The sequence below is a fragment of the Carassius gibelio genome, chromosome A21 (assembly GCF_023724105.1).
Source record: "Carassius gibelio isolate Cgi1373 ecotype wild population from Czech Republic chromosome A21, carGib1.2-hapl.c, whole genome shotgun sequence".
Lineage (NCBI taxonomy): Eukaryota > Metazoa > Chordata > Actinopteri > Cypriniformes > Cyprinidae > Carassius > Carassius gibelio.
This window is the reverse complement of record NC_068391.1, coordinates 8141415-8157012: the sequence shown is the minus strand read 5'-3', so window position 1 is coordinate 8157012 and position 15598 is coordinate 8141415. Positions and strand designations below refer to the sequence as shown.

The 15598-nt window shown below is 38.3% G+C and overlaps 1 protein-coding gene across 1 annotated transcript in view; it reads left to right on the top strand.

Moving 5' to 3' along the window:
• The window catches only part of LOC127941322 (netrin receptor UNC5D), a 159093-nt gene extending 144488 nt beyond the window's left edge, over positions 1–14605 (top strand). The window contains exons 12-17 of the mRNA XM_052536268.1: positions 2280–2451; positions 5267–5494; positions 8973–9122; positions 10025–10189; positions 10315–10493; positions 13020–14605. Of these exons, the coding sequence (XP_052392228.1) occupies positions 2280–2451; positions 5267–5494; positions 8973–9122; positions 10025–10189; positions 10315–10493; positions 13020–13260 (1135 nt within the window). The 3' untranslated portion in view covers positions 13261–14605. The remainder of the gene's footprint in view (positions 1–2279; positions 2452–5266; positions 5495–8972; positions 9123–10024; positions 10190–10314; positions 10494–13019) is intronic.
• Positions 14606–15598: the final 993 nt, after the last annotated feature.

The following is a 15598-nucleotide window of genomic DNA, read 5'->3' as shown; positions in this document are numbered from 1 at the left end:
AATCAGAACAGCCGCCCTTGTAAGTTCAGGAAATAGTAATTCATTAAATGTGTTGCACACACACAAATATTTGGAAACGCGAACAACAAGCGCAACTCTACAATGCTCAAAACAGTGGACATTTTTTTGTACAGTAAATATGAAAACATACTTACAGGTTGTGAATCAGAACAGCTGCCCTTGTAAGTTCAGGAAATAGTAATTCATTAAATGTGTTGCACACACACACAAATATTTGGGTTGAACTGTTCTGGAACGGTGTTGTAAATACAACTGATTTCTAGTTGTTCCTCCTTTGGAAGACCAAACAAAATAGTTTCGCTTTTACAACGAACACAGCGTCTCTATGACATGGCGGTGGAAGCAGCAATACTACAGCGAAAATCAAAGTTACTCCTTTATTTGTGTGACTGTTTGGGTAGTGTTATGCAAATCTTCCCACATAGTGACATAGACATGTGTGTGTGTGTGGGGGGGGGGTGTTTAAACGATGCATTTTAGGAAGGCATGGATGAGTCTTAACTTTTATAAAGAAGAGCTCCTTGGGTTTGAGACTTTAGTCTTTGCAACTTTAGGGATCTTACCTATGCATGAACAGCTTGCAACACTCCAAAGAGAAAGGAATACTTGACATTGCATCATATGACCCCTTTAACAGCAGGTGTCTGGTTCATGTAATCTGCTGTGTCAATGTGTTAGTTCTCCATGGCGCCGCCCAGGCCAGCCTGACTCCCCCCGATGTAGATGACTAATCCATGTTGAGGATCCACAGCAGTCATATCGATCGACCCTAACACTTCCAAACCGTCTCAATATGTCACCAGGGTCCTCAGAAAGCACTTCAAACAACACCATCGACCAGTGAACGCACACACGCACACACTTACTGATCCACACCCGATCAAGTCCTACTGCCCTCTGGAATCACTTTAACCAGGACAAAGTACAATATATCTGCATTAGTGCTGAGTCTGCAGGCTAATCGGTTGTGTTTCTGTTTGCAGGGAGAGCTGTGCGGCAACTTGGCATGTTTCCATTAACAAATCTGCTTGTGTTTCTAGCTAATGTTTGTTCAGGGTGTTATTGCAGTAGTTTGCCCTCAAGTTCATTAACCAAACAAATTCCATTTATTTCAACATCGGAATCATCTGGTGAAATCAATACTGTTATTTTGACACTGCAACACCTATTGAGTGAGGATTTCCCATGAGCGTTTCACAAAAGTTGTTCTCTTGATCTGTATTTTATTTTAAATGTGGACAACAAGTTTTCAAGTTTTTTTTCCCCCCCAAGTAGATTACCTGCTTTACTGCACACTGTTATCAAGAGGTTAAATAAATTCTGTATGCCCACGCCAAGACCAGTAACTATAGCAATACTTATATTAGTATCCACACCCATGGACAATTATATTCTGTTTATTATAAGCATGTGCTGCAGTTTTGTTATCTGCCACTTTATATTCACAAGCTCTTTAAAACTCTGGATTCTGATTGGCTCTAAATGTTTATTATCGTCCATCAGCTAAAAAAAAAAAAAAAAAAAAAAAAGAATCATGATATGACATCAACAATATGAATGCTGTGTGTCATTAGTTGTGTTGTGGATTTATTATTAAAACTTGGTAAGTATATAATTATCATTTATAGTTCTTATATTTACTTTTGTTGTGTGGATATGTGTCTTCGGAAAGTAGATCAAACTTGAAGAAAAATGCATTTTAAGGCAGATTGTCTAAAAATATGGTATAATTATCTTGCTAGGTCACTTAAAAGGTACTCAGAGAGGACACAATCCGTTTTAGTTTTTTTCTTCCTTGTCCACATCTTTAAATAAATGTCACAATTGATTCCAGCCCATGTAAGGATAGTGTCCAAACAGTTGTTTCATTGAAAAGCACACTGAATGCACTAGTTTATTCCTATGGGATGTTTCATAAAGCTTGTCAGAGTTTGAAACCGTGAATAAGGGAGGCGGAGATTAGAGAAGTGTAATTTCACACATTTTAGTTTTTTTCTTCTTTCTCTCTTTGTGTGTGTGTGTTTGTGTGTGTGTTTTCACCTGATGTCTAATGCCAATTAAGTAGAATCAGAAGCATTACTTTTTACATTTATTAATTTAGCAGATGCTTTTATCCAAAGTCACTTACAAATGAGAAGAAACACAGCAGTTAATCGTCAGGAACTAACTGTATTAGCAGCACCTCAATACTAATTTAATCTTTTTGTTGTTTTGAAAAAAAAAAAAAGTAAAATCTCTTTCTGTCTCTTTATCTTTAGTGCTCTGTCTGATGAAGGTCAGGAGATACTTTTGAGTCCAGAAGTAACGTACGGCCCCCCTGGCCTGACCCTTTCCTCCCCTGTTGCCTTGACAATAGCCCACTGTGCAGATGTGAGTTCAGAAGACTGGAATATCAAGCTTAAGAGACAAACCCAGGACAACAGCTGGGAGGTAAGAGAAGTCTCACATAAGAATAGTATCTTTATCCATCGAAGTTAGTCTTTAACTATTAGAATACATAAGAAATGCCTTGTCGTGAAGGAGTGTAAAGTCTGAATCATGTAGTTTAATGGGAAACTGCTATGTGCTGGTAAAGAACTGTCATTCTGAAGTAAAAATGGTGAAGGTTAATATCTGAGAGAATCAATACTCCTACATCGCAGAGCCACGCCGAGTGCACTTTAAAGGAGCATCTGTCTGTGCTTCTCTTATTAACACCGTCCTTTCGCTTTGATATTTTGCTGTTCTTTATAAAAGTGGGATTCGTACTGCTCTTACATGTTGAAAGAACTTCATCAAAGTTGAGTTGGAGCTCAGTGATGCAAACTGACCCTAGGGGAAACCATCTCTGTTTGTGTTTGGGTAGCTGCGAGCGCCTGAATGTGCGACCTGACATTTCAGCCGACTATAATCAAACGCAGACACTCTAATTCAAAGACACATCACAATAACAATCAACTCCTTTTTCTTCCCGTGCAAGCGAGTCATTTTGACGCCATGTTAAAGATTCTGCGACCTCTGATGGTTGTCTGAAATAATGAGCTTTCTTCTCGCCGGCATTATGCCAGAGCAAGTGAGAGGCAGGCTGAGAATAATGTCCCCGCAGAATTGAGAAAAACACCTTTTTTGTGCATTTCTACTGTGTGTGTGAGAGAGACGAAAGGCATACTTTAATGTGCGCCCACTGATTTGTGGGTAATAGACAATGCTTTCTGTGCAATGGCGTGTTTAGACGTGAAATATCAAGCTTTCCGCCATCGCAAATGGTTCGGGTCACTCCGGGAGACAAAGTTATGCTTAGCTTCAGCTATATTCAGACGGTAAAATGGAAACCCTGGACTCCGAGTTCCTGCTGGCCTCTACACACCCACTGTTCCTGACATTCAAATACCAGATGCATATAATAATAATCAAGCTGTGCTTCCATCTGCAGAGCTATGAAAATAAGAGAAGCATAATTTCAGCTAAAGAGCTTCACCTTTTTCTAACGTGTGTATGTTTCTTTTATGCTGACTGTGGATTTTATAAAGTGAAGCGGTCTGTGAAAAGCCTCAGGGTTGCCAAAAGTAAGTAGCTGTCAGTGCTTATGACAATGAGGCCTAGTTACTTTGCATTAAAAGCAATTGAACCGTGTTCTAAGAAGAAAAAAAACGTTGATCAACATAGAAGCCACTCTTGGAGTTATCTCTGAATCATGCTTGTACTATAAACATTATTGCATATCGTATATTATTTAAGGTAAATTGTGAATGTTTTAGTTGAATGTTAAAAATACATTTCTTTTACTCTTGGTTGGAATGCTTTTTTTGTCACTGATGTTGCAGTTAAGTGAAGGTAATGGGTAATTTAATGTAATGCCATTCATGAATTTGACAGTTATGGTTGTTTTCAAGATGAGGGAAAGCAATTCAAAAACAACAATTCTAGCACTGCCCCTATTCAAATGTTCAAAAACATTCAATTAACAAATACATGGCATAATGGTTTTTTTACACACACACACACACAAACACGTGTATTTTAAATGAAAACATTCAAACCAAAATAAATAGGCTACTCTCTGATTATGTAATCCATATGAAATGTGCATTTCTCTCTGGCGTTCATGGCAAGTTCGCATCGTCAACTTCATCTTTGCAGCAACACAGAAAACACCAGTTTATTACTAAACAATTAAATGTCTCCTTGCTAATTGAGACACATTCATAATCATTACTTTAACCGGTTCTTTGTGGCAAGCTTTATGCATGCGGTCATAACACTTATTATCCTGTAGGCTATAGCCTATTGTAATAAAATTAATATAAGGGGCGATTTGTCCACGAATGGCTTAACTGAACAACTACTAGTCGACTAGAAAAAAAAAATTAGTCTGAGGCAGCCCATATTCCCCATATTTTGGAACCAGCAGGCCATTCCGGGTTGAGCGAGCGAACCCACGGAATGAGTGAGTGGAGCAATATATTCAGAAATGCGCTCATGAGCTCTGATAAGAACTTGTTTGCTGAACTTGCAGAAACATCAAAATAGACATAGCCAGACTAGACTAGACTATTCTAGTACAAATTATGAGCTTATAGACGATTTTTTTATCATTCATTACCAAATTGTTTGTGTTTTGTTTTTTTTGTTTTTTTTGCCTAGTCCCTACGTCTATGGCCCAATAATGCTACTATGAGCATTTACTACTATATGCGGGTCAGGAAGCGGGTCGGGTACAATATTTTCTTTTTCTTTCTTTGCGGTCCGAGTTGCGGGCGGGTTAGTTGAAAACATTGGTTGGGTGCGGGTTGTTTAAACATTGACCCGCGCATCACTGGAGCTTATATTGAACATAGACTTGTGTGCTGTATTTTACATGTTTTAGTTTTTTTGAAGACACTTGATTCAAATGATAATTTTCTGAATTATTATTTTAATTATTAATTGTTATTTTCTTTCTTTCCAGAAAGAGTTTTGTCAACTGAACAATCGGTTTTTTTTTTTTTTTTTTTTTTTTTTTTTTATGACAGTATAATCCATTGAACCCACTGAATTTATTTTCATCAGAGCCTCATTTTTATTACTGTCTACAATTAAACATGTAGCCACCTTGTCTGCCTGGTCTGACCAAAGTCTGTTGTCTTCTGAAAGAGACATCATTAATCACCGCATTTGTCCCTAGTAATAAACATGAATTTAATCGCAGTCAATATTATATAAATCTGTAACATATGACACATCAACAGTTGGAGTTTGAATGTGATTGTTTATGTGTCTCTGACAGGAGGTCATGACTGTAGAAGAGGAGAGCACCACTTGTTACTGCCTGTTGGACACTCAGTGCTGCCACCTACTGGTGGAGACGCCGGGGTGTTACGCTTTAGTGGGAGAGGCCCTCACACAGGCAGCAGGGAAGAGACTCCGACTGGCTGCGTTTGGAAACATGGAGCCCAACTTCCTCAACTATAGCATTCGAGTGTACTGCGTCAATGATACACCCCATGCCTTTCAGGTGTGTAAAGACTTTGGCCCAATCCCAATTCTACCCCTTAGCCCTTCCCCTTTTCCCTACCCCTCTGTTTCGTGCGTTCAGGTGAAGGGGTAGGGGTGTCTCGATTCTCTTTTGGTTGGAGGGGTAGGGATAAGGGGAAGGGCCAGGTAGCCCTTCAAACAAAGATTTTTCGGGACTACACTTCAAACGAAGGGGTATGCATTATCTTGGAAAAATGGCTGCTACAGCGAACAAAAATACACATAAATGTAAGCCTTTTTGGCATAAATAAAGATTTTCACTAAAAGTAATCACTTGTTTTATGTTACATTCAATTGTGAGTTCATATTAATGGTCATGTTACTCAAAGAAATGTTAGCAAAAAATCGCTAATTTTTGCTAACGTCATATCATTACAGACTGCATGATAGTGCCACAGCATATGTCTGATCAGAGCGATAACTATCGTAGGCATTGATGGGGGCCAATCCCCCCAATAATTAGAAATCGCTAAACCATTTTCTATTATATTGCCTATTTGAGAAAGAAGAGAGAGAGAGAGAGAGAAAGATAAATGGAAGTTGCATGCATGTATTTGCGTCTGTGCGTTTATCTTTTTAGAGTGAGTTTACTTAAAAACAGTGATTATATCCTCTCATCGCTGGAAAATATAATGTAGCGATTCAGTATTTAAACTGTATTTAATAAAAGTCGAGGGGCAGCGTTGACAAGTTTATTTTTCCCTGCGATTTCCAATATGTGTGTGTGTCAGTAAGCAGCTCATTAATACAGAACGATAATTAAAGGCTCTAATGCACACCAGTATATGTGTGTATTGTAAGAGCTAGATGACGAATCATGGCGTGTGACGTCATGGTAGTGGTTACCCAATCCTTAGAGGAATATTTTCTCCCCTAGGGGAAGGGCTAGGCGGAGTGGTAGGGGAAAGGGAAGGGGTATGAAATAGAATTGGGATTGGTCCATTTTGTGTGTTATTGCCTACCACATGTGTTTCAGATGTTGATGCACTAGTCAAGAAGACACTGGTTCATTAAAACCAATTCATGCTGGTCCTAACTGGTCTTTCCACCGGTTGCATTTTCGGCTTTCACAGACTTTGTAGGTACCTTAAATGTCATGATGCATATCCCCTTCACACTGCATATGGCATTAGATGGAAATCCACAGCTTATGGGACATTTGCATTCATGGGGCAGCATGTCATGGCTAGCCGTCATGCCCTGTGGGTCCTCTGGTTTTACGCTCCACTGAAAGTCAGCTGGACCAATCTTTCTTTCTCTCATACACACACACATCTCCAGCTAACTGATAGAATAGCGTCTTAAATTACAAAGACGCGGTGAGCCAATCTTGCTTCACGCATTCGCTACGTGACTGAATATCTTCTGCACACTAATTAAAAGTGATTTACATTCTGTAACGTCTTGTTGAATGGACATGGCTTCAGATAAGTCTTTGTTCTGACTACACAGGAATCTTGCAATCTCTTCACGTTATTAAGAAAGCATAATGTGTCATCTATATTTAATGTTTCACATGGATCTTTTCTTCTCGGTTATAGAGATGTGGAGATGTCTTTGTGTTGCATTGAAGCCTCAAGACATACACAAACTAGATTAGTGGCTCTATTTTTCTCTCCAGACACACACACACACACAAAGTACTGATGTCTGGAATGTGTTTGAAGTTGAGCTAAATTAATAAATTTTAATATATGTGGGATGTTATTATGCCTTCAGAAAGGTACCAGGATTGAATTTTTTACAGTTTAGATGTCATAAGCCCTGTGTTTAAGGCAGTAAAACTACAACGTGCTTCCTTCTACAAATGATAGAGTTTTCAGTTATCAGTCGTGCACTATAGAGAATCATTGTAACAGGGTTGACATTTTAAGATGTTAAATGTTACAAAACATAAAATAAAGTGATAAAAGAATCTAACTTTAATGGTTAACTACCTGAAAGCATGATGATGTTGTTGTAATTTTTTTTTTTTTTTTTTTTTTTTGCTCCGTTTTGCATTAATTCATTGTGGTAACAGGGCTGACCTCCTTAGAATAAATGCAAATGCCTGAGGACAAGCCAAGCTTTTGTGATGAATTAAAATAAAAAAGTTGCTGGGTTGTTAAATTCACCAAGGATGCATTTATTTAATCAAAAATATGTTAGAAACATTAGTATTCTGAAATGTTTTTCTGATTTAAAATAATTCTTCATAATGTTTTAAATAAATATTTTTGATACATTTATTTATTCTTTTTGAACAATGGAAAGTAAAAAAAAAAAACCTTTATTTAAAATAGAAATAGACCGTTTTGTAAGTGTAGAAGTCTGTACTGTTAATTTTGATCAAAAAGTACCTCTTTCTGAGTATTTGTATTTATTTATTTATTTTATTATTACAGTTGTGTATGTAGGGGATGCCAATGAATCTTGAATGACCTGAATCTCAATAAAACTGCAAACCTGAGAGTGAAGAGTATAGACATACCATTAGCTCAATATCAAGCACTAGAAGTCAGTCTCCACCACAGAAAAACTGTGTGTGTGCGGGCATGTGTGTGTGTGGACAGATCTCAGTTCTGTGAAGTCATCTCCCAAAAAGGAGACACTCACGAGTGAATGGTCAAAGATTGTATTTCTCCACACCAAAGCACTCTTCCACTTTGTTTATCCAGCCGTTCACCTGCCGTTTTTTCTTCTTTTGTACTCTTTGTTGTCAGCGTTGTTTGCATTTCACAAAACAGCAAATGAAATCCTGCCTGGAAACCGAATGAATTCAGGCCGGGATCGATCAGCAGCCATCACAGTGAGAGACTATTTTCCTGTCTTTTGTGACAGAGAGAGAGAGAGAGAAAGAGAGCGAGAGAGAGACACCTAATGCTTTTAATGCTACTGTGTCATTGTCAACAATTCCCACAGAATAGATGCAAAGAGCATAAAATCACCCTTGCCTTTCATCAATGCCGATTCTATCCATCCAGTGTTCTGTATGCTATTTTGTGTGCGTGTTGCATTTGTGCACACAGGAAAGGTAGATGACATTCATTGTGTTCAACTGAGATGGTAATTGAAGACATTGTACCTTTAGATTTATTAGTAGTTGTGTTGCCAGGTTTTGTTTTTGTTTGTTTGTTTTATATTAAGCCCAGGGTGTTATTGTAATTCCATTCTTGCAGATAAAAAATGCAATGCAGGCATTTCTTCGACCTGTTTGTTGGTGTAGGGGTTGGAAACATCAGCCTCGCTTTGAGGTTTTTAATCACTTTCCACTTCATCTTCTCAGGTTATGAAGATTAAAGGTGCCGCCATACCCAGGAAATAGCTGTTGTGTAGCGTGGGAGGGCTGTTTTTTTTTTTTCAGCTGAATAATTTAAACAAGAGTAATCAGTTGAGTTCTGTTCCTGGTGTAGGGTATTGTATGTGTCAGGATGTGTTTATGCATCAGCGTTTATATCTGTATTTGCTCTTCCTCGCAGGAGGTGGTATCCGTGGAACGGGGTCGAGGGGGGCGCCTCCTGGAGGAACCCAAGACCCTGCTCTTCAGAGCGAATTCTTTTAGCCTGCAGGTCTCCATCCAGGACATCCCCCAGTTCCTGTGGAGCATCAAACCTTTCACCACCTGCCAGGTGCTGTCCTCATGAATATGGATGCGAGCTTCGTATGAATATGCATGAGTTTTGTTAATATGCATATGAGCCTGAATATTAATGAGATGTCAAATTATGGTGTTCATTTGACTGGTCGTATGAATATTAATACAACTCTGTTTGAGGTAGTTTAGCCAGAAGCCATGGTCGGAATAAGGAGATAAGGATATTTTTTTCCACGTGTATATTTTTACAGGAAAGTGACAATCAAATTTATGTTTTAAGGAATGATTTTAATGGACAATTTGCACAAATGTGTGATTATATTACATTTGGTTTTCAAATCCGCTAAACCTAAGTATTATAACTGCATCTTGTTGAAAAAAGCTATGCTTTTCATAACAAGCAATCAAAAAAAAAAAAAATCCCTTAGACTTACAGTGAAAATGTAATGCCCTACATAGAGCTTATTTTGACTTGGGCCATAACAGCATCCTAGCAACCACATATCAATGCTCTGGGAACCATCCAGAACACGTTAGTATCACAGTGTCAGGTTTAGCATGCACAAGCAGCACTCTCTTATCTAGTTTTATTTGCTATGGCAGTAGAGCTATATTTTAGTATTTGTATTATTTTGTCAAATTGTTTCTGTTTTTGGATGACACATTCTCAGGACTGTTTTTGCAATGCTGTTTACCCACCATTTGTTTCTTCGTAAAGCTTTATAACCGCAGGCACATTTTTATCCAAATCATACCCATAGCAAGCCCTGTTTTGTCATACTAGGCTGTGTTCTGGCAGGGCCGTCAGTGACATGACACTAAGTAAATTAGCTTCAGCGGCTCCAACAGCAGAATAACAATAAGGAGGCACATATACTTCCTATTGATTCCTGCTAAAAATATTCACTTTCTTCACCTTCTTCTTCTTCGGTGCAGGAATTCTCCTTCTCTCAGGTGTGGTGCAGTAGCCAGTCTCCTCTGCAGTGTGCCTTTTCTCTGGAGCGCTACAGTCCAGCAGCCAATCAGCTCTCCTGTAAGATCAGTGTTCGGCAGGTCAAAGGTCATGAGCAGATACTACAGGTCTACACCACCATTGCTGAGGTATGGAAGATAAAAGCTCCCCAACATTTTTTTTTTTAATCAAAATGTGCATTTCCGATCATTTTATCCCAATTTAACTCCCTCTGTGAACTCTAATATGTCACTGCATTACTTATTTACCCCAGAGTGAAAAAGACACAGTGCCATTCTTCACACAATCAGACTGTACCATCACCTCCCAAACGGGGTCCAGGGCCTTCAAAATCCCCTTGTCCATTCGCCAGCGAATCTGCGCCACCTTCGACACAGCAAATGCCAAGGGCAAAGACTGGCAGCTCTTAGCGCAGAAACTGCATATAGACAGGTGAGAAAATTATGCAAAAACACACAGGAGACAAACATGGACATGCTTTGTCCATACAGATGGTGACGTACATGCTCAAATACAAACAAAACCAGGCTTCAACATATGGAATCCCACACGTCTAATTTGCTCCATATTCTTCCAGCACATGGTCACATTAACCTTTGGCAGAGCCATAGGCTGTGGCTATGGGGCTGTAATGAGATCGAACTCATGCTTCCCGCAACCGTTAGTTCCAGGAAAACGTACCTCACATCAACGACAATACATTGACAAAGATATACACACCCTTAAAGTGACAGTTCATCTTAAATAGTAAATTCTGTCATTATTTACTCATAACTCTCATATATATGTGTGTGTGTGTGTGTGTTTGTGTGTGTGTGTGTGTGTGTGTGTGTGTGTGTGTGTGTGTGTGTGTGTGTGTGTGTGTGTGTGTTAAACCTATTAGAAGAAAATCTAAACTCTATTTCACCTGTTGTGTGTGTGTGTGTGGGGGGGGGGTTCCTCCAGACAAATGGGTGTTAATTAGGTCTGTAAACTTCTGAAAAGCATGTGACTTGAGGCGGAGCTCTAATTGGCTTGTTTCTGATTGTCCTCTAGGCACAATGCCTTGTGTAGATGATATAGTTATCCAATGAACATCTCTTTTCAAGTGACATATGAGTCTTTATGGATGTTTAATTATATGTATAATATTTAAATAATTAAATTGGACATCCATTCAGTCATGTCTGACAACTTGGCATATGTTTTCAATACCATTAAAAATAAGATTTAAAAAATTGTCTAAAAGTATTTAGGGGATTATAGTTTTTGCATAATTATCATATTGGGCTAAAAATGTGAAAATTGAATGAATTTATATGCATTTGTTTTCTTTATGCTATGTCAATTTTTCTTTAAACAGATCTTAAAGGATTTGATATCCTTTGGCTCCCTTGTGTGGACAATATTGGTATTGTGGCTTTCATCTCTGAATCACATTAATATAAATGGCTGATATTTTTTTAATAATTAAACTTTTTGTTATTTAACTACTTTGTCTGCTCTTTCTCTTTATTCCCACTCTAAAACGTCCCTGGTCTTCTAGCCAGCTAGCAAAATTTTAGAGCTTAATTAGCTGCCTGTTTTTAGTTTTTTTTGCTATGTGTGTGCACTGCTGTGTGTGTGCACTTGGATGGGTTAAATGCAGAACAAAAATTCAGAGTATGGGTCACCATACTTGGCAACGCATCACGTCACTTCACTTGAGTTTAAAATACATTGTGTGTTTATTCGCTTCACTGCAGCGGAGACTGAATGAAACTTCCTTTCATGATGTGGGTTTACTTTAGCAATATTTTTACCAGGGATAAACGACAGAGTTGTTTTTGAAATGAGGCTTGGGGAGTCGGACAGAAGGATTTAGGGGAATTTTCTAGCTGGTCAGAGCCCCAGGCAGTGTGTAATGAGAATGTCTCCTCCTTGTTAAGCGGATTTCTGCAATTACCTTCTGAGGATGTGCAAGCTCGTCTAAACAGCGCAGAGGGCAATTATTCAGAGAGCTCGCGGTGGAGGAGTTAGTGTAGCGCAACACTGCCCCCTGCTGGAGTTTGAAAACCTACAGAATATCAAAGAATGGCATTGTTTACATCGCCCCATCAGGGAGCTAGTATATCGTTGATGGACAGGCTGATAGAGGTCAAATATCCTGCTGGAAAACCAGCTGTTTTGTGAACTCACCAGGCTGTTTAACTAGCGACATCATGCTGGTCGGTCACCAGTTTTATCTGTGCAGACTATCATAACCAGCTTGGAAATTAATGATCGCCTTCTTTTTTTTTTCTTCTTCTTTTTTTTTACGTTTTTGCTGTATTTTTTTATTATTCATTGACTGCTGTGACTCTTTTTTTTTTTCTAAAAAAAAGGAAGGTCAGCAAAAGGTCAACAGGAAGTTTTTCTGCCACACTTTCAAATGTGTGGGCAGAAGATGAGCTATGTCTGCTTCTTTAAGACACACACCTACAGAACTGTGATTTCCGCTTCTGTGATTCAATTGTGTCTCAAAGATGGGTTGATTTTCCTTTCCAGCTAAACTTCTTTAATATCCTTCTCGCTTTTATAAGCTAATTTAACCATTTTGATATGTTGTTGGGGCATACAGGCATTACAGCATAACATTATTAAATTGAAAGTTATGCAGATAGAGAAACCGTGCAATAGAGTTCAAAATTCAGTGTCTCTGCGGAATAATATGAATTTATATAACCAAACATGTGGGTTAGCTCACTAACAATTTTAAATAAAAACATAATTATAATTATTATATTTATAAATATCAGATTTTTAAGTTTACTGATCAAATTCTAATTCATAATATGTTAACTTTAGTTCGTTTATGCTTTTAAACTTGTATTAATATTTGTCCCTGGTCTCTCTTTGCAGGGAGAACTTGTTTAGTTGTTTTTTTATTCAGTTTTATTTTGTACTGTTCAGACTGGGCTGTTAATCCAAGTCTTTCCCTCTTTTTTTCCTCCCATACAGGAACCTGGGTTATTTTGCACGCCAGACGAGCCCATCCGCTGTCATTCTGAGTTTATGGGAAGCTCAGCATCAGGAGCGGGGTGATCTGGACTCTTTGGCCAGCGCTCTGGAGGAAATCGGCAAAGTTCAGTCGAAACACTCCACCAGCACGGACACTCTGGACCGCATCAGCAAAACCATCCCCTCCAGCGACTCCATCATGAACCGCAGCAGTGAGGAGCTCGACGCAAACCACACCTAAGAACAGTTTCATTGGAAATTAAAACTAAAACTGTGTCCTCATTGGAGATTAGAGGGTACGACAAAGGGGGAGAGGAGGGGGAACTTTAAGAGGTTGCAAAGCCCTGCAAATAGTTGCTCCTCCCTCTCCTGGACTGATAAAAACAGGGTGTTAAAGATGGGTTGTGACCAAATAGACAAGCTTCAGTGATTCACAGAAACTCTCACACACCGTATTCCTATCAAGTACCCTTAAACGCATCAGAACAAACTGACTTATACACTAAGCCTGTCTGATGAGAATCTGCAGCTAAAGATTGTGGGTATGCTTTCGCGATCATTTGTTTCCGTAAAGGCAGACTGAGAAAGTTCAACAGCCCCAGACCGGGGCTGCCTCGATGCTTCAGAGTGTTGAAGAATGTGTCGTTGTTTTTGTGGGACACTTTTATTTTGCGTCTTTCTGTTCGGAAACCACATCGGTTGTCTGCATTTCTGAGTAACTTTCTGATTGCAAATAGATAAAAAATAAAAAAGCATCTGTATTATTGAATACTATTAAAGCCTGTTGGATAGCAACCAGTGTAAACTGAAAGATGTACTCAGAGATAACCAAAACAAAATATTGTTATACGTTTACTTTTGCAGCCTATCAAAATATATAATTATTATTGCTGTTATTTTTTGTCTGAAGGAGGGAATATAAAAGAAGAAAGAAGAAAACGATAATGCTTAATAATGACAAAGTGTGATTAGAGGTAAAGTTTTTTTTTTAAAGGGATGCTTCACCTAAAAAATTTAAGATTCTTGAAAATCATAAAAGTGCTTCTTGTAACTCGTCACCTAGGTCTTTAAAGCGATATCAAAATTAGTTTTTATTCCTCAAAAGAAAGAAACTGTTAGAAATGGGTTTGGAACAAAAAAGGGTGAACAAATGTTGACAGAACTGTCATTCTGGGGTAAACTGTCTTTTTAAATGTCACCTAGCTGACTGTGGATTGGTCAGAATCCTTCTTTATTAGCCATCTCTCAAAATGACGAATGATGGACAGCTGTGTGTAAAATTCATTGGATAACCTGGTAAAAATCCATCAAACATATTTTGACAGAAACCTCTGATGGTTTGATCTAAAACACACACTCATATTAGCAACCGAGAGGAATGATTCCCATGTTTTTCTCTTTTCTTTTTTCTTGTTGTTTAATCCTTCCATTAAATACATCCAGTTCCAGCATGTGAACTCATATATTGACCAGATGGGATCAATGCTAACCTCTGAAAAGGCATTTCATCTCACCTGCTGGAAAACTACAAAACGCTGACAGGTGCACACGCATAAATGCATAATAAAGCATAGATGTATAATCAACCATGTCGGAACATAAAGCTTACAATATCTGCTGCATCTCATCCAAGGTAAAGCATATCACTTCATCTGAGTTTGAAAGATGAGCTGTGCGAGAGTGTGTTGCTAATACTAGATTAGCATACAACTGTGTGAATATGTGATGAAATAGTCTGTTGCATCAGACTGTTAAAAGAGATTGTCTTTTTTTGACATCCTAAATTAACAAAACCTTATATATGCCATGTCTGAGGTATATTAGGGAGGGAATGTAAGGGGAGGGAGGACATGAGAAGGAAACAAGGAAGAGAGATGAGAAAGAGGAGAAAAGAGAGGCCGAAAGAAAACATAATGACTGAAGAAATAAGAAAATTAAAATGAGGATAAGAGATTTGAAAGGGGAGAGAGGAGGACCAAAAAAGAGGAAATATTGAAGTAAAGGGAAAGGAAAAGAGAAGAGGAAATATGAAAGGGGTGGAGATGAAATAAGAAAGGGGTAAAAGAGCAACAAGAAGAGGGAAAAAGTAAGGGAGAGGGAGAAAGGAAAAAGATGAGGAACAAGGAAAGGACATGATGCCAGTTTTAGTGATATGAATTTGCATCCATATCTGAGCATGTGCAAACGGTACAGTTAAAAGAATGATGCAGAGAGCTCTCAGGACTTCCACATGTAAAATGTGTGAGAAAGAGAGAGAAACAGAAATGTTCTGATAGATTTCATTTGAATAAATGATATATTTACTGGCGGTTGGGGGAAAAAAATTTATTATTCTTTTATAATGTATATATTTGCACTGATATAAAAAATAGTTTTATTTTTTAGATAAAATCAGTGTAAGAAGCAGTTGATCCTGGACACTGAGTATCTGAATCAGCCTACTACATAGTAGTATGTAGTAAGTATGTCAGATATGTAGATGGTAAGGGTGTGCAGTAGATATGCTCTTAATGTACACACTATCCAATGCACAAAATTGGATAAAAAAAAAAAAATGTAAATGTCCACTTCATGAAGTT